This window comes from Salmo trutta, chromosome 25 (genome assembly GCF_901001165.1).
Source record: "Salmo trutta chromosome 25, fSalTru1.1, whole genome shotgun sequence".
Lineage (NCBI taxonomy): Eukaryota > Metazoa > Chordata > Actinopteri > Salmoniformes > Salmonidae > Salmo > Salmo trutta.
In genome coordinates, this window is record NC_042981.1 from 10,316,599 (window position 1) to 10,335,898 (window position 19,300).

General features: G+C 41.3%; 1 protein-coding gene across 5 annotated transcripts in view; it reads left to right on the top strand.

The window, feature by feature from the left end:
* Window positions 1-18,122, top strand: part of LOC115161988 (metabotropic glutamate receptor 1) — a 39,085-nt gene extending 20,963 nt beyond the window's left edge. For 2 of the 5 annotated variants that reach the window (XM_029712856.1, XM_029712857.1), the window contains exons 4-12: window positions 5,487-5,722; window positions 6,018-6,026; window positions 6,596-6,607; window positions 10,175-10,421; window positions 11,455-11,623; window positions 12,238-12,364; window positions 14,210-14,598; window positions 14,879-15,405; window positions 16,102-18,122. In XM_029712856.1, the coding sequence (XP_029568716.1) occupies window positions 5,487-5,722; window positions 6,018-6,026; window positions 6,596-6,607; window positions 10,175-10,421; window positions 11,455-11,623; window positions 12,238-12,364; window positions 14,210-14,598; window positions 14,879-15,405; window positions 16,102-17,101 (2,716 nt within the window). In that variant the 3' untranslated portion in view covers window positions 17,102-18,122. The remainder of the gene's footprint in view (window positions 1-5,486; window positions 5,723-6,017; window positions 6,027-6,595; window positions 6,608-10,174; window positions 10,422-11,454; window positions 11,624-12,237; window positions 12,365-14,209; window positions 14,599-14,878; window positions 15,406-16,101) is intronic. The other 3 variants (XM_029712860.1, XM_029712858.1, XM_029712859.1) reach the window with 3 other exon arrangements.
* Window positions 18,123-19,300: the final 1,178 nt, after the last annotated feature.

Below are 19,300 nucleotides of genomic sequence, written 5' to 3' on the forward strand. Positions count from 1 at the left end.
GTAGAGTCAAGTACAGTTGAGTAGAGTACAGTCGAGTAGAGTGCAGTAAAGTACAGTAGACTACAGTAGAGAAGATTAGAGTACCGTAGAGTACAGTACAGTACAGTAGAGTACAGTAGAGTACAGTAGAGTACATTATAGTACCGGACAGTGGAGTACCGTAGAGTACAGTACAGTACAGTAGAGTACAGTAGAGTACAATACAGTAGAATATAGTACAGTACAGTATAGGAGCGTAGAGTTCAGTATAGTACTCTACTATACTGAACTCTACGCTCCTATACAGTTGTGTAGAGTACAGTAAAGTAGAGTATAGAACAGTTTAGTAGAGTACAGTACAGTCGAGTAGAGTACAGTAGAGTAAAGTACAGTAGAGTAGAGTAGATTAGAGTAAAGTACAGTAGAGTAGAGTACATTAGAGTACAATAGAGTAGAGTACAGTAGAGTCGAGTACAGTACATTACAATAGTAATAGTGTAGTGGAGTGCAGTAGGGCGTAGTAGAGTAGAGTAGACTACAGTAGAGTACAGTACAGTAGGGTATAGGACAGTATAGGAGAGTACAGAACAGTTTTGTAGAGTACAGTACAGTCGAGTAGACTACAGTACAGTATAGTAGAGTACAGTATATTATAGTACAGTACAGTGCAGTAGAGCACAGTACAGTTGAGTAGAGTACATTGCAGTCGAGTAGAGTACAGTACAGTCGAGTGGAGTAGAGTACAGTATAGTAGAGTACATCACAGTAGAGTTGAGAACAGTACAGTAGAGTTCAGTAGAGTGCAGTACAGTAGAGTAGAGTACAGTAGAGTACAGTAGAGTTGAGAACAGTACAGTAGAGTTCAGTATAGTAGAGAAGAGTTAAGTACAGTACAGTAGAGTAGAATACAGTAGAGTAGAGCATAGTAGAGTACAGTATAGTAGAGTACCATACAGTATAGTAGAGTAGAGCACAGTACACTTGAGTAGAGTACAGTACAGTTGAGTACAGTAGAGTACAGTATGGTAGAAGACAGTAGAGTCAATTAGAGTTGAGTAGAGTAGAGTACAGTACAGTAGAGTAAAGTAGAGTACAGTAGCGTAGAGTAGAGTACAGTACAGTAGAGTGGTGTAAACTACAGTACAATAGGGTACAGTAGAGTGCAGTAAAGTACAGTAGAGTACAGGACAGTGGAGTACTGTAGAGTGTACTAGAGTACAGTACAGTAGAGTACGGTAGAGTGGAGTGCATTAGAGTACAGAGAGTACAGTAGAGTATAGTACAGTACAGTGCAGTAGAGTGCAGTACAGTTGAGTACAGTAGAGTACAGTATGGTAGAAGACAGTAGAGTCAATTAGAGTTGAGTAGAGTAGAGTACAGTACAGTAGAGTAAAGTAGAGTACAGTAGCGTAGAGTAGAGTACAGTACAGTAGAGTGGTGTAAACTACAGTACAATAGGGTACAGTAGAGTGCAGTAAAGTACAGTAGAGTACAGGACAGTGGAGTACTGTAGAGTGTACTAGAGTACAGTATAGTAGAGTACGGTAGAGTGGAGTGCATTAGAGTACAGAGAGTACAGTAGAGTATAGTACAGTACAGTGCAGTAGAGTACAGTACAGTTGAGTAGAGTACAGTGGAGTGGAGTACAGTATAGTAGAGTACATCACAGTAGAGTGCAGTACAGTAGAGTGCAGTACAGTAGAGTACAGTGGAGTAGAGTACAGTAGAGTAGAGTACAGTAGAGTACAGTAGAGTAGAGTACAGTAGAGTAGAGTATATTATAGTACAGTGCAGTAGAGTACAGTACAGTTGAGTAGAGTACATTATAGTAGAGTACATCACAGTAGAGTAGAGTACTGTACAGTAGAGCTCAGTAGAGTGCAGTACAGTAGAGTACATTGCAGTATAGTAGAGTACAGTAGAGTAGAGTACAGTAGAGTACGGGACAGTAGAGTACAGTATAGTAGAGTACCATACAATACAGTAGAGTAGAGCACAGTACAGTTGTGTAGAGCACAGTATAGTTGAGTAGTGTACAGTGCAATCGAGTGGAGTAGAGTAGAGTACATCACAGTAGAGTACTGTACAGTAGAGTACAGTAGAGTGCAGTACAGTAGAGTACAGTAGAGTACAGTACAGTACAGTAGAGAAGAGTTAACTAGAGCACCGTAGAGTACAGTAGAGTAGAGTACCATACAGTACAGTTGAGTAGATCACAGTACAGTTGAGTAGAGTACAGTGGAGTCGAGTAGAGTAGCGTACAGTATAGTAGAATACAGTACAGTCAAGTAGAGTAGAGTACAGTAGATTAGAGTAAATAGAGTAGATCAGAGTAAAGTACAGTAGAGTAGAGCACATTAGAGTACAGTACAGGACAGTGGAGTACTGTAGAGTGTACTAGAGTATAGTACAGTAGAGTAGTGTATAATACAATAGAGTACAGTAGAGTAGATTAGAGTACAGTACAGTTGAGTAGATTAGAGTACAGTACAGTTGAGTAGAGTACAGTACTCTGGAGCAGGTATTCCCAAACTGGGGTACCCACAACGCCGTAGGGCTACATCAAATAATAATGTGATTCACATTTAAATAACAACACAATGTCAAATACAGGAAGCCTAGTCAAATAATTAATATCCAATCACATTAACCGTTACTCTCTCGCGGGAATTCCACTAACGGTCCGTATGTAGCCAAACGTAGCTGCTGCTCATGTTGGTATCTGTACTGATGGCGCAAAACCCATGACAGGGAGCAAGGCCCCTGAACTCTCGTGTATTTTCTGCACTATGCAATGATATGGGCAGCGACCATGTAACGCTTTTACAACATACAGAAAGTATTGACACGTTTTTTTTAATTAGAGACCAGCTTAAAGTTTTCTTTACTGACCATAATTTTCACTTGTCTGACCGCTTACATGATGTCGAGTTTCTCACACGACTGACCTATCTGGGTGATGTTTTTTCTCACCTGAATGATCTGAATCTAGAATTACAGGGACTCTCCGCAACTATATTCAATGTGCGGGACAAAATTGAGGCTATGATTAAGCCTCCAGTCCACTTACCGATATCTGAACAAGAGAGCCTCATTGAAATTGCAACAAGCTGTTCTGTGAAAATTGAATTGCCAGATTTCTGGATTGGACTGCGCTCAGAGTATGATGCCTTGGCAAATCGCGCTGTTAAGACACTGATGCCCTTTGCAACCATGTACCTATGCGAGAGTGGATTCTCGGCCCTCACCAGCATGAAAACTAAATACAATGATTTAAGACTGAGACTCTCTCCAATACAACCCAACATTACAGTTATGTCACACCCTTCTCCTTAACCTGTGCTGAGTTATTCACAATTTTCGATGAACAAATAAGGTTTTATATGTAAGATGGTTAAATAAAGAGCAGAATGATTGATTAGTATTATTATTTGTGCCCTGGTCCTATAAGAGCTCTTTGTCACTTCCCACAAGCCGGTTGTGACAAAAACTCACACTCATTATTATGTTTAATAAATGTATTGTATAGTGTATGTGTGGCAGGCTTACAATGATGACAAAAAACAACATTTGAGAGTGTGCTGACCCTGGTGCTAGAGGGGGTACGCAGCTGGAGGTTGAATGTTTGAAGGGGTAAGGGACTATAAAAAGTTTGGGAACCACTGCTCTAGAGTACAATAGAGTACAGTACAGTACAGTAGAGTGCAGTAGATTAGAGTAGAGTGTAGAGTAGAGTAGAGTACAGTATAGTAGAGTACATTAGAGTAGAATACATTACAGTATTGTATAGTAGAGTAGAGTAGAGTAGAGTAGAGTAGAGTAGAGTACAGTACAGTACAGTACAATACAATACAGTACAGTACAGTAGAGTAGATTAAAGTAGAGTAGAGTACAGTACAGTACTGTAGAGTACAGTACAGTAGCGTAGAGTACAGTAGAGTAGACTATAGTACAGTACAGTACAGTAGAGTAGACTATAGTACAGTACAGTACAGTACAGTAGAGTAGCGTAGAGTACAGTAGAGTAGACTATAGTACAGTACAGTACAGTACAGTAGAGTAGACTATAGTACAGTACAGTACAGTAGAGTAGACTATAGTACAGTACAGTACAGTAGAGGAGAGTAGAGTTCAGTACAGTAGAGTAGACTACAGTAGAGCACAGTAGAGTATAGAACAGTAGAGTGTAGAGTAGAGTATCCATTTTTTGCACTCTACATGTGTGTGTGGTCTCTCTAGGAGACAAGAGGTCTTTTCTAAATACCAGAGGGCTCTTTCATTGAATGCTGACATGACATTTGTCATTGTCTTTGATTTGGGTGTATAGGGTTCCTTCCGTCTATGTAAAGGTTAGACAATACAACAATTCTATGTGTCCCACATCGAAGTGATTTGGCCTCGTTGAGTGTGTTTTGTTCCTACTATGGTTTGTGTGATGACTTATATGTGCTGACGTCAGAGCAGCAAGTTCTTGGCACATAGTGTGTGTGTAGTGCTGTGAAACAGATGGCTATATACTGGTGATGTTGCCATGCTGGAGAAGGGAGGAGGACATTCATTCAATTGTTAAATTTTTGTATCATTAGCATATTCCCCTGGCAAGGCTGCAAGGAGTGTAGTTCTAAGTATTACAGATGTCGGATCTTAATTTGATCACTAATTTGATCACACTTCCTAAGAATTTAGGAAATGGAAACTTGAGTTTTAAAAAGGCTCCTAAAGTTTGTAATTTCCACTTTGAAATTTCAGACTTGATTTTCCCTAACAAAAAATGTATCATCCCCTACAAAAATGTCCATTAATTATAATCCACATAATAATTCACATTTCCTGTTGCTGCAGGATTATTTTAGTGCTGTAGCAACTGGCTCAAATTAAGATCCTACATCTGTATGATACTGATTCAGCTGTCCTGTCCCCTATAGTGATGGCTGGGCAGACAGATATAAGGTGGTGGAAGTCTTCAAGCAAGAGGCTGTGATGATGTTACTGTGATGTTATTGTGTCCCTAAACTATGACATGAGTGCACGCAACACAGAGACTATATTCATTAACTTTACTTCTGATATGCTCTGCAATATTCTTTGTTTGGGACACAGTTTTCCTAGACAGAGAATCTCATAGGTTATATTGGCCCTGTCTTGCTGACCACTTTATGAGGCCCTTGCCACTTGGCAAGCACTTTACTTGTCCCAGAAGGTAAGAGTAGTAACACCCAGACTTCAGTTCTCTTTCTCTTGCGGTTTTGTCACACCATAGCTTCAGCTTTTGTTGTGACGCTTGAAGATGCTGTCTTGCCACATCCCTCAGACTCTACGACTTGTGTCTCTTCGATGTAGGCAAACAAAAACTGTTTGTCTCAGTCCCTGACAGATTAATGTAAAACCATTTCAAACATATTTTTTAGGATCCCATTGAAACGCTCTGAAGGACCATCCATTTAAGGGTGGTAAAGAGTAGTCCTAACAGTGATGTTACTACAATGCTACTGTGTCTCTCTCCACAGTGATGGCTGGGCAGACAGAGATGAGGTGGTTGAGGGCTATGAACAGGAGGCTGTGGGCGGGATCACTGTGAAGCTACAGTCGGAGGAGGTCACATCTTTTGATGATTACTTCCTGAAGCTTCGCCTCCACACCAACACCAGGAACCCGTGGTTCCCTGAGTTCTGGCAGTACAGGTTCCAGTGCCGCATCCCAGGGCACCCGCTGGAGAACATGAACTACATAAAAAACTGCTCAGGTAGATATGATAGTGTATAATAATGGTTTCCTCAGAAGGGTTGATGACTTACATTGTAAACTAACATGGTATACTTGATGTTGTCTCAACTAATAACTACGTTAAGATTTTTAGATTTGATATAATTTTGGTATTTTTGTTTCAAAAGTCTAGAAGCTTCATGAAACTCGAACGAATATATATTTCTTCTATTATGCGTACTTTAGGGTGGACGTTTCTGTGCGTCTACTGGAGCCATACAATAATATTATGTTTTGTTTTTTTATTTCTGAAACATTCTCCTGGCCAACCAAAGATGATCTAGGTAAATTGAATTATCATGGCACATTTGATCTCACAATTTTTTTTTAATAATCAAGATTAATTAATTAGCTAAAGCTATATTGATCACTTGAAACAATGCTCAGAAAGCATGTTTTCAAAATGTTTTTTTGTTGTTGCATTTTTATATTCCTTTTGAGCTAGCTGTATATTTACTTTTTTAACCCAAGCTTGTCGAGTCGGGTACAATTGCTTAGCAAATCTAGTCATGAATTCTATATAAATTACTTATTTTTGTTGGCAAAACAATGTATTGAAGGTAAACGTATATATACACTGCATGCAACAGTATAGATTTAAAAAAATATATTTAGCATGAATTTACATTTCTCTTTTACATGTCCTGTTTCCTTGGTCAGTCTGCTGTTGCTATTTTTTTCCAATCTATATCCACCTTGTTTTGACAAGAAAGACTCCTCTTCCACCTCATTTCACAAATCAAGCTCTAAGTTTCTCTACTTCCTATGTATGAGAGGGATATTGATCATGTGTGATAATCAGAGACAGCATTATAGTCTGCTGTTGAGTCACATCTATTGTTTCTTTGCATAGAGCTCCAAGATGGTGAGTGTGTATTTTATCTGAATGATCTCGTAAAGCACGTCACTCTGGCAATATACATAGAGGTCCACTGATATTGTCATTTATCAAGAGACAACTCTAGGATTTGTTTGACGGTTTTTCCTAGGCTGCATGGAGACCAAATCAGAGTCATAGCAACCCTGAAATTCAACCCTACCAATGTATATCTGTTGACCTCTACTATATAAGGCTATTGGGGTGGTTTTATGCATTGCAGTGAGATCACAACAACTGGTTTTGAGATTGCTGTATAAAACATAGCCCAATAACATTTGAAAGCATTAGATGAGATGCCAACTGGCTGGTCTGCCTTGTAGAACCACATGCTGCATGATCCTATATGGACCTCGGCCCAATACGTTAAGACACCGTGGTGTTAGAATGGATGCCAGTGTGTACATACAGTACACACACTTAAGTAGTAGGTTTCATGACATTACAAGATTTATCAGTAGGATGAGATGAGGACAAAAAAAGATGATCAATTGTTCAGTTGGTAGAACATGAGGCTTGCAACACCAAGACAGGGGGGTCGTTTCCCGGGATAACCCATACGTAAAATGTATGCATGCATGGCCGTCAGTTGCTTTGGATAAAAGCGTCTGTTAAATGGCATATATTGTTATTACTATTATCTTATATTAAACTAAACATGGTCAACAGCTGATATACTTGAAGAGTGAAATAGTAGTGATTATCTGTATGCTTGTAACGTACTACTTCATCAAGAGTGAAAAGTTAGTGAAGTAAGTAAGGGTCAAACTCAAGGACTCATTCTAAATGGGGCACCATCAGGTATATAACTGAATATAACTCTCACTCTGCCTGCCACTATCCACTACAACCCTATCCAATCTATCGTTGGTGTATTTGTTAGTACTTGTATCACTCAGTGAGCTGATTGATTTAAAAAAATAACACAAGCCCGACTACAAACAAACACATCTGAATACCGAGCAATCACTGCAGAACTGTTGGATTTATAAATTGATATGAACACAATTGTTTATTTGATGCTTAATGTTGATCACTTTCTGTACCGGATACTGTTATTAACATTGAGATATTGTAGTATAAGATCACCAATGGGATGTGCTATTTATACTGCTTCTAGCTTGCTTAACGCTTGTTAATCCATTAGGGTGGCCCTGGACCTATTGTATATTGTTCTCTTCAAATACTATACCTTTTGTAAATCATCAAAGTGTTACCCTGCAGTCTCCATCGTTTAACATATGGCAGAATACGGTTTCATTCACGAGCCCTGTATTTCTGGCAAACAAAGGATACAAATGGATCGAGGGAGGAAGGAATACATTAGAATAATAGATTTTCTTCCTCTGTCAATTAATTATAATATCACCATTATTTATACCTAATTGAAGGGCGACTTGCAAATACAAAACTTTTGGTGGCTCCATGGTAACAGGAACTCTTTGATGCCATAATATAATGCCTGCCCTTTGATGCCCTAAACCACAAAACAGTACAGAACAGTACAGAACAGAACAGTACAGAACAGTACAGAACAGAACAGTACAGAACAGAACAGTACAGTACAGAACAGTACAGAACAGTACAGTACAGAACAGAACAGTACAGAACAGAACAGTACAGAACAGTACAGAACAGTACAGTACAGAACAGAACAGTACAGAACAGTACAGTACAGAACAGTACGGAACAGAACAGCACAGAACATTACAGAACAGAACAGAAGAACAGTACAGAACAGTACAGAACAGAACAGAAGAACAGTACCGAACAGAACAGAAGAGAACAGTACAGAACAAAACAGAGAACAGTACAGAACAGAAGAACAGTACAGAACAAAACAGAAGAACAGTACAGAACAGAAGAACAGTACAGAACAGAATAGAACAGAAGAGAACAGAAGAGAACAGTACAGAACAAAACAGAGAACAGGACAGAACAAAACAGAGAACAGTACAGAACAGAAGAACAGTACAGAACAAAACAGAAGAACAGTACAGAACAGAAGAACAGTACAGAACAGAACAGAACAGAACAGAACAGAAGAGAACAGTACAGAACAAAACAGAGAACAGGACAGAACAGAAGAACAGCACAGAACAGAACAGAAGAACAGTACAGAACAGAACAGTACAGAACAGAACAGTACAGAACAGAACAGTACAGAACAGAACAGAAGAACAGTACAGAACAGAACAGAAGAACAGTACAGAACAGAACAGAACAGAACAGAAGAACAGTACAGAATAGAACAGAACAGAAGAACAGTACAGAACAGAAGAGAAGAGAAGATAAGAGAACAGAAGACAACAGTACGTAACAGAAGAACAGTACAGAACAGATTAGAACAGTACAGGACAGAACAGAATAACAGTACAGAATAGGACAGAACAGAAGAACAGTACAGAACAGAATAGAACAGTACAGGACAGAACAGTAGAACAGCACAGAAGAACAGAACAGAACAGAAGAAAAGTACAGAACAGAACAGAAGAAAAGTACAGAACAGAACAGAAGAACAGTACAGAACAGAACAGAAGAACAGTACAGAACAGTACAGAAGAACAGTACAGAACAGAACAGTACAGAACAGAACAGTACAGAACAGAAGAGAACAGAACAGAACAGAAGAGAACAGTAGAGAACAGAACAGAACAGAAGAGAACTGTACAGAACAGAAGAGAAGAGAACTGTACAGAATAGTACAGAACAGTACAGAACAGAACAGAACAGTACAGAACAGAACAGAACAGTACAGAACGGCAGAGAACAGTACAGAACAGAAGAGAACAGAACAGTACAGTGCAGAAGAGAACAGTACAGAACAGAAGAGAACAGAACAGTACAGTGCAGAAGAGAACAGTACAGAACAGAAGAGAACAGAACAGTACAGAACAGAACAGTACAGAACAGAAGAGAACAGAACAGTACAGTGCAGAAGAGAACAGTACAGAACAGAAGAGAACAGAACAGTACAGTGCAGAAGAGAACAGTACAGAACAGAAGAGAACAGAACAGTACAGAACAGAACAGTACAGAACAGCAGAGAACAGAACAGTACAGAACAGAACAGTACAGAACAGCAGAGAACATAACAGTACAGAACAGCAGAGAACAGAACAGTACAGAACAGAACAGTACAGAACAGCAGAGAACATAACAGTACAGTGCAGAAGAGAACAGAACAAAAGAGAAGAGAACAGAACAGAACAGTGTGTCCTTCTGATGCCCATAGCCTAAAATTATCGAAAGTTAATGTGGATCCATATAAACAAATTCACCCAAGAATAATAATAAGCATGTGTCTTTGGACAACCTATCATTCTTTTGCAATATGTCAGTCTGTATTATGCTGCCAAAAATGTGATAATAGAAAAATATGATTGTTTATTTCATATTCAGCTATGAATATCTATTCCACTTTGTATTGCATAGCATTGTAGCGTTATATTATTGTTGTATAATGGTTGCAGCACTGAAACATGTAGCACTTTCTTTCTTTCCATTACAGGAAAACAATCCATCCCTAATCTTCATTTCATGTTTTAATTACAGGTTACGAAAGTCTGGAGGACAACTATGTCCAGGACAGTAAGATGGGGTTTGTCATCAACGCTATCTACGCCATGGCTCAGGGTCTGCATGACATGCACAGCCACCTCTGCCCTGGCCATGTGGGACTGTGTGAGGCCATGGACCCCATCGATGGAAGCCAACTGTTGGAGTTCCTCCTGAGGACCTCCTTCACTGGGGTGTCTGGAGAAGACGTGTGGTTCGATGAGAATGGGGACACGCCTGGCAGGTAGGTGTAGCCCAGGTGATTTGGAGTCACGTTCTCGTGGTGACATAACCCTGTCATAAGACGTAGAACCAGTGTGGCCCCGGCTTAAGATGGGATTTCCTCTTGATCTAATGGTTAAGAAGTTGGTGCCTTAGAGCGAGATGACTGCACTAGAATCCGACCAGCACAAATCCCCTGACAGTGACAATACTGTTGCAGATGATTAGAAAGATGTTCCCAGAAGCTCATTATGGATCAATTCTACTGAAACATATCAAATACATGTACTTGTCAACATTGAGAGAAGAGAAGCTCCTTCATATATAGATTTATCCCAAAGTTCATTTTAGGGAGATAAAACAACATCTCATGGCAGAATAGGGACTGTGAAATCACACACACACACACACACACACACACACACACACACACACACGCACGCACGCACGCACGCACGCACGCACGCAAGAACGCACGAACGCACGCACGCACGCACGCACACACACACACACACAAATAAACAAACAAACACACACACACAAACAAACACACACACACTCTCTATCACACTCTAACACACAAACACATACACACACTCTCTATCACACTCTAACACACACTCTACACATGTATTATTCTTTAGTTGTATTGTTTGTATATCGTTGTACTTGAAGTTTGTGTGACTGCCCTTGTCTATCAGTGTTTTGTTACATGTCATGTTATATGTTCTTTGTGAGGACCCCAGGAAGAACAGCTGCTGCTTCGGCAAAAGCTGATGGGAATCCGAATAAACCAATAAACCAAAGTCCCCTGACCATTAATATAATTTAATCTGTTGCATTCCCTTTCACAATGAAAATAAGTCTATGTACACTTGAATCAAATGCAAGTTTCAAATTTTATGTGCTAAGATATTTTATATGCGATAAGATATTTTATATGTGCTAAGATATTTTATATGCGATAAGATATTTTATATGTGCTAAGATATTTTATATGTGCTAAGCTTTGTCAACAACGATCTTCATCAAATCACCTGTCCCTCCTCTGTCAGGTATGAAATAATGAACCTCCAGTATGTGGAGCCTGGTGCTTTCGACTACATCAACGTGGGTTCGTGGCACGAGGGTCAGCTCAGCATCGATGACTACATGATGCAGATAAACCGCAGTGACATGGTCCGCTCCGTCTGCAGTGAGCCCTGCTCCAAGGGAGAGATCAAGGTGTGGGTCAATAGCACATACAGTACACACACACACACACACCACACACCACACACACACACACACACACACACACACACACACACACACACACACACACACACACACACACACACACACACACACACACACACACACACCACACACACACACACACACACACACACACACACACACACACACACACACACACACACACACACACACACACACACACTGATGCTACTGAACCGTATTATTCATGTATCCATTGACTTTCATTAACACTAGGACGCCCACTGGCATTTGATTTGGTAATTAAAATCAATCTGTCTTTGTGAAAGCTTGTGTTAGCCCAACTAACACATCAGCAATCTGCAATAACCTTTCAGTTTGCAGATCTGTAAGGTGTAAGAAATATGGTTGACTCTCCACCACTACCCTGATTATACCTATACAGGCCCTGCAGGGCCATTGGGAAGGGAAGGGGTAGGGACTAGGGAGTGAACTGGGAGCGGCTGTATGAGTTAGGGGAGTAAGTAGAGCGGCTACACTAACAGTATTATCTCATCCTGTCTGTCGGTGTTTTTAATGATCTAATACATACAATCACTCAATGTGTTTGATGGATACAGGTGATCAGGAAGGGAGAGGTGAGCTGTTGCTGGATCTGTACGCCCTGTAAAGACAACGAGATCGTCCAGGATGAGTTCACCTGCAGGACCTGCGAGCTGGGCTGGTGGCCGGACCCCGAACTGGAAGGTACAGCCATTCTCTCTTCCATATCTACAGAATTGTGGCTAAATGGGAACAAACGAAAGGGTGCAAAACAGTGCCATCATGCTGTTGTTTTTGTTAGGAGGGTATGCTGTTTGGTTTCAGCTTTTCTTGTCTTTGTAGAGGTGCCTACAGCATCATATACACAGCTAATGAGGGCCAAAATACACCTGGTTACAGTTCATCAAAGGATTCTATGCCATATATTATCATCTACCATTGTATATATCTTCTGTATTATTACCTGACATTATAGTAGGCCTACAGCCTATTGTCTATTTGCAGTGAATATTTAGATGGAGTTCCTTGCTCACGCGTTTCGCTCTGCCTTTCTGTTCAGCTGTATAATAGCATAATATTTTTGAGATCAGAGCAGATATCTTATTCACAGGGGAAGCTCCATTCCCCCGGGGGTTATTACGCAGTTATGTTGACGTTCAGTTCCCTAAAACCGTCACAGGACAACAGTTAGTTTATTCATCCATAATGGTTAGTAGCAGCAGTATATCACCCACCTGTCCTCTACTGCTGTCCTATTTTCAGAGGTGTCCCTCTGGCTCCAGAGCACCATTAATCATGTTTAACGTGTTGCAGACAGCCCTACTTCTCTCTTGCTGCCGCTGCTTACCCGTTCTACTTTCAAAAGGGCTTTCAAGCTCTTCAAACGCTTCAGACGCTATCCTTTAAATTCATTCACATTTCTTACTTTTACGCCAGAGGCATTAGACATGAAACGACAATACTGACCCAAAAATAATTGCCAACAACTTTGTGAAAATAAATATTTTGTTTAGATAGCAATTATTTTAACTATCATAACACAAACTACTTAATGACCTTATTTGATTATTTCGTTTTTGCAGTTTGATGTTGATATAAAGTTGGTCAGTGAAATATTTGGCATCAGTTAGGTGTGTCTGTGAATGGATACTATTGTGATGTTGGATGCTTGGACCAGTGGTATGTTGCAGTGATTTAATGAGTCCTGCTGCAGTCCTGTCCTTCCCCCTTCCCTCCCATGGTTATGCTCTGTACTCCAGCCTGTCTCTTCCTCCCCTCCCCATGGCTAGCTGTGCCGTGCACTAGCCCTCCCTAAGTAGAGAGGGGGTTTATTTATAGTTGAGCTGAAAACCTACTTTAATTCTTGGTGTGTTTTCAAACTGGAGGCAGCGGTCACACAGGCTCTTTGGTGGTTGATTTGGTGAAAGTGAAATTCTATAGACTACCCATGTTTAATGAATAATATTCTGGGAAGCATTCATTCTGGGCAACTGGGCAGCATGGACAGCATGGGCAGCATTCATTCTGGGCAACTGGGCAGCATGGACAGCATGGGCAGCATTCATTCTGGGCAACTGGGCAGCATGGACAGCATGGGCAGCATTCATTCTGGGCAACTGGGCAGCATGGACAGCATGGGCAGCATTCATTCTGGGCAACTGGGCAGCATGGACAGCATGGGCAGCATTCATTCTGGGCAACTGGGCAGCATGGACAGCATGGGCAGCATTCATTCTGGGCAACTGGGCAGCATGGACAGCATGGGCAGCATTCATTCTGGGCAACTGGGCAGCATTCTAATTTCGACCCACTATTGGTTTCTACCTTTGTGATTTTGAGTCATTTTCCTAATATTGAATTATTAAGAAGTGTCAGGTAAGACATACTTTGAAAGATATTGAACTAGGACCTAGGTTAAATCAACCAATCAACCCATCAACGAATCAACCCATTCGCCTATTACATTAGAGTCTTTGTCCTTTGTTTCTAGTGAAACCTCTTCAGAGAAAGGTCTCACACATTTTCTCTTTATCTGTGTCTTCTCCCCAGGTTGTGAGCCCATCACCTTGCGGTACCTGGAGTGGGGGAACCCAGAGTCCATCGTCCAGGTGGTGTTTGCCTGCTTGGGCATTCTAGTCACCTCCTTCGTCACTTTCATCTTTGTCTTGTTCCGAGACACGCCCGTGGTCAAGTCCTCCAGCCGCGAGCTCTGCTACATCATCCTGGCCGGCATCTTCCTGGGCTACATCTGCCCCTTTACCCTGATCGCCCGGCCCACCGTGGCCTCCTGCTACCTGCAGCGCCTCCTAGTGGGCCTCTCGGCCTCCATGTGCTACTCAGCGTTAGTCACCAAGACCAACCGCATCGCACGCATCCTGGCAGGCAGTAAGAAGAAGATCTGTACCAGGAAGCCGCGTTTTATGAGCGCCTGGGCCCAGGTGATTATATAGACGTATTCCTTAGTCTCTTTTTTTGTATTAATCTGTTCGGTTTTGATTTTGGAAGCGTTCGAAATGGCACCATACTCCCTACACAGTGCACTACTTTTGACCAGGGCCTTCTCAGGGCTCTAGGGCATGCTCAGGGCTCTGGTAAAAAGTAGAGTACTACAAGGAATATTATGTTATTTCAGACGCATCACTTTTTTTGTCTTTGGTGTGTCTGTGATCTTGAAAAACGTCATATAAAACCTGTCTTCTTCTTATTTTGTATAATCAGCTGGTGATCGCCGGCCTCCTAGTCAGTGTCCAGCTCACCCTGGAGGTTACTCTGATTGTCCTGGAGCCGCCCATGCCCGTCAAGTCCTACCCCAGCATCAGGGAGGTGTACCTCATCTGCAACACCAGTACACTGGGCATGGTGGCGCCGCTGGGCTACAACGGCCTGCTCATCCTGAGCTGCACCTACTACGCCTTCAAGACGCGCAACGTCCCGGCCAACTTCAACGAGGCCAAGTACATCGCCTTCACCATGTACACCACCTGTATCATCTGGCTGGCGTTTGTCCCCATCTACTTCGGCTCCAACTATAAGATCATCACCACGTCGTTCTCCGTGAGCCTGAGCGTCACCGTGGCGTTGGGCTGTATGTTCTCGCCCAAGATGTACATCATCCTCGCCAAGCCGGAGCGTAACGTGCGCAGCGCGTTCACCACCTCGGATGCCGTGCGCATGCACGTGGGCGACGGCACTTGCCGGAGCAACAGCCTGCTCAAAATGTTCCAACGGAAGAAGAACTCTGAGAAGTAGGTTGACGTAATTCTGGGTCCGTATTCACAAAGAGTATCAGAGTAGGAGTGCTGATTTAGGATCAGTTTAGCCTTTTATATCATAATGAATAAGATTACACGGACAGGTGGGACCTGATCCTAAATCAGAATTCGTACTCTGAGACGCTTTGAGAGTACAGACCTTTCTCCTGAGGTACCACTGGGATGCTGATTTTTGTCTTACAGTAATTAACTCTCAGATTCTTTGTCCCACATGGCACCCTATACCCTATGTAGGTTAGTTCTCTACTTTTGACCAGGCCCCAAAGGTATTGCACTATGTAAGGAATATGGTGCCATTTGGGACACAGAGAGAGTATATTATGCCAGATCCAGGTCAAATGCTCAATTAAAAAACACCTGAACATTTGATCTGTTGCTGAATATAATGAAAACCAGCATACACATGAGTACTATCAGGATACACTGTACCACAGCATAATGGTTTATAGTATATTGGAAATACATTCATCTGAATATATAAATAAAGATATACAATCCTCAGTAAGGTATAGTTCAACCCAAAACGTCACCATCAACATAGAATTTATCTGATTTTAACGTTCATTTACAAATAAAATGTATTTTTACATGAACCAGAAATGCTGTTGTTGTCTTCACTTTTCTGAGTTCCTGTGAAAGAGCTAACAGCCATCTTTATTCTGTTTATAGTTCTAATGGAAAGTCTGTGTCATGGTCTGAACCAGGTGCAAGACATCATCCTCCAAAAGGGGAGCACAATTGGCACAGACTGTCTGTGCACGTGAAGAGACAGGAAGCAGGATGCTCCAATCAGATGGCTGTCATCAGACCCTTAACTAACACCTACCATAACACAGGCAGCAGCATGGCCATGGAGTTCTCTGACCTCAGCACCAAAACTCTGTACAACGTAGCCGAGGAGGACGAGTGCGACCTAGTCAGATACAACCCTCCCCTTAGTCCACACATGATGGCCCACGGGCAGATAATGCCCTCCATCAGTGGGCCGATGAAAGAGTTGGATGAGGTGGTTGAATATTACCCCCCTGTTGAGCACATGCCCCTGCCACAGAGCAGAGTGATCCCCCAACAGAGGGTCATCACGGACCACCTACTGTTACAGTACAACAGTGATTTCATCATCCCTGAGCTCAATGATATGGACATGATCAGTCTGCCCGGCCCTGGCCCTATAGCTGGTGGGGGCGGTGGTGGTTTTGGGGGCCGGTCTGGGAGCAGTCATGGCAGGCCTGTGTACCACCAGGCTCATCTCATCCAGCAGCATGCAATCCTGCCCCTGCAACTAGACCTTGGCCCCTTTGATGACGAGGAACCCACCTCCACCCTAGAGATAGAAGAGGAGATTGAAGAGATTGAAGAGATTGAGGAGATTGAGGAGGAGGAGGAGATTGAGGAGGAGGAGGTAGAGGAGGAACAGTTTGGCCTCCTCCATGGATATATGTATGACAACGGCCTTATTCACGAAGAAGAAGAGGACGACGTTGTTCAGATCAAATCAGCCATGGAGGATTCTATGGCCCTGATGCCCCCCTCTCCGTTCCGTGATACAGCGAGCATGGGGAGCCCTTTTCACAACACCTCACCCGTGTCCGAGTCCATATTGTGCACCCCTCCGAACTACGCCTCCGTCATTCTGAAGGACTACAAAGAAAGCTCCTCAACTCTGTGAACGAGTACTGTAGATATAGTAGAATAATATAGAGCCATTTTGTAGCTGATGACTTGTAGCATATTGTTTGTGTTCCATTTAATGACCAGTAAGAAATGGCAACAATGTCTTGAATAAGTTATTGAGTGGCTGACTGGACTATATTGGTTGATTCATGAAATCTACGAGCAAAAGTGTTTGTGCTTATATGGACAAAAGTGAGCAAAAACACACAAGGCACACTTTTAAAAAGGTATTTTTGTTGTATAGTAAATATCATGGAGAAAAGACTGAAAGATTTAACCATCGCAAAATGCATTTCCATGTTTATGCAAGAGATGAAAAGCTTTGAACTTGCTCTAGGCTTTGTGCTTATTAGGAAAACAAAAAGATAAGATAGTCCTACCTATTGAAGTAATTTAAGTAGAAGTTATTCAGGGTACAATACAGTGTAAATTTCAGCATCATCAGGTATTACAATAATGATTGTGTTTGTTGCTTGTTTTTATAAAGGCAAACTTCCACCGCTTGAAATTAGATGGTTTATCAATTATAATGCTACCAGACTATCCCACATGTAGTTCACACAAATATTTGTATAAATGATATATGCGCTGTGTAGGCCTGTGTTTACTAATAGAACAATAACCTGTAAATGTAAAATATTCTAGATTAATGTGTTTTGTTGTTTTGCTCATATCAAGTGTGTATTATATTTTGAAAAAAGAACAAAGATTATTACCGCATCTGTCCTCATCAGATAACGTCAGAATGAACTTATGATACTGATACAATAACTACTGTAAGAATGTAGCAAACAAAACCAGAAGGATTTTCAAGTGCCATGTATCCTGTATGCTTCCATTTACACAAGATATATATCTTTTTTTTATGTCTCTCATTTCAATTGCAAGTTTGTATATTTTATAAACAGCCCTCTAAACCCATACTTGCAACAGTTTCTATTTACGCAATAAGGCCCGAAGGGGTGTGGTATATGGCCAATATACCACGGCTAAGGGCTGTTCTTATGCACGACGCAACTCAGAGTGCCTGGACACAGCCCTTAGCCGTGGTGTATTGGCAATATACCACAAACCCCCAGAGGAGCCTTATTGCTATTATAAACGGGTTACCAACCTAATTAGAAGAGTAAAAATAAATGTTTTGTCATACCTGTGGTTTACGGTCTGATATACCACAGCTTTCAGCCAATCAGCATTCAGGGCTCAAACCACCCAGTTTAGAATATAATATGATTGCCAAAAATGTAATAGATTGTCAATTGAATGTCAATTGAATGTCATTTGTTTTGTGAATGAACTGTATGTAGTATCCATCCTATTTTGGTAACGATTCAGATTAGTTTACTAAAGGCATTACTATGTAAAGTTTATTTAACAATTTATAAATGTGTTGTTTATTGTGACTGTTGGGTTTGTACAACATTATTCTTACTTTTCACAATTGTTAAGATCTCACTATATACAATGTAATAAACAATGGGTATTATCATCAGGGATATGAATAGGCTGTTTGATAGAAATGGCTTCATAGAGTTGAGTAGGTGTTCTGTTTAAAACATGTATCCGATATATAGCAGTGCAGAACAAAGTCATTGTCGTTTAGATTCTGAAGGATATATGTTTCGTTAGAATAAATTAAATCTTTTTTTTTCACGTGTACCGAGTCATTCATTCATGACGCCTGCCTGTATTGGTCACATGCAGCAAAAATAAAGTATAGCCGTTCTCTGGTTTATATCACGAGCCTACAACAAGCCTGATGTTGTAGTTGATTTTTGAACATGGCAGGGGGTTTAGTATATGCACAGAGTACACGTTAAAAGTGGTCATTGGAGAGCGAGGAGTTGGAAAAACCAACTTCGTCTCGCGTTACGTCCACATGCGCTTCAAGGAACGGAGTTGACTTCGCGTTGAAAACGACTGAAGAGGACGACGAGACCGTGGTGAGACTTTAGCGTTGGGATGTAAAGAAAGGAGGTTTATAGGACACACACAGCTGAAATATTATCAACAGATGTTTCCAGTTTTTTTTCTCCCTCATAAAACAATTATGCCTAGAAAGAGCAATAAGATTATCGAACTAACTCAATAAATCCTATTAGAGTGAATGTTCAAGAGCACATATATTTATTTCACTGTGGAGTTGGTTGACAATATGATAATCTTCACAGTTCTGTGTTTCTCTGCTTTGGAT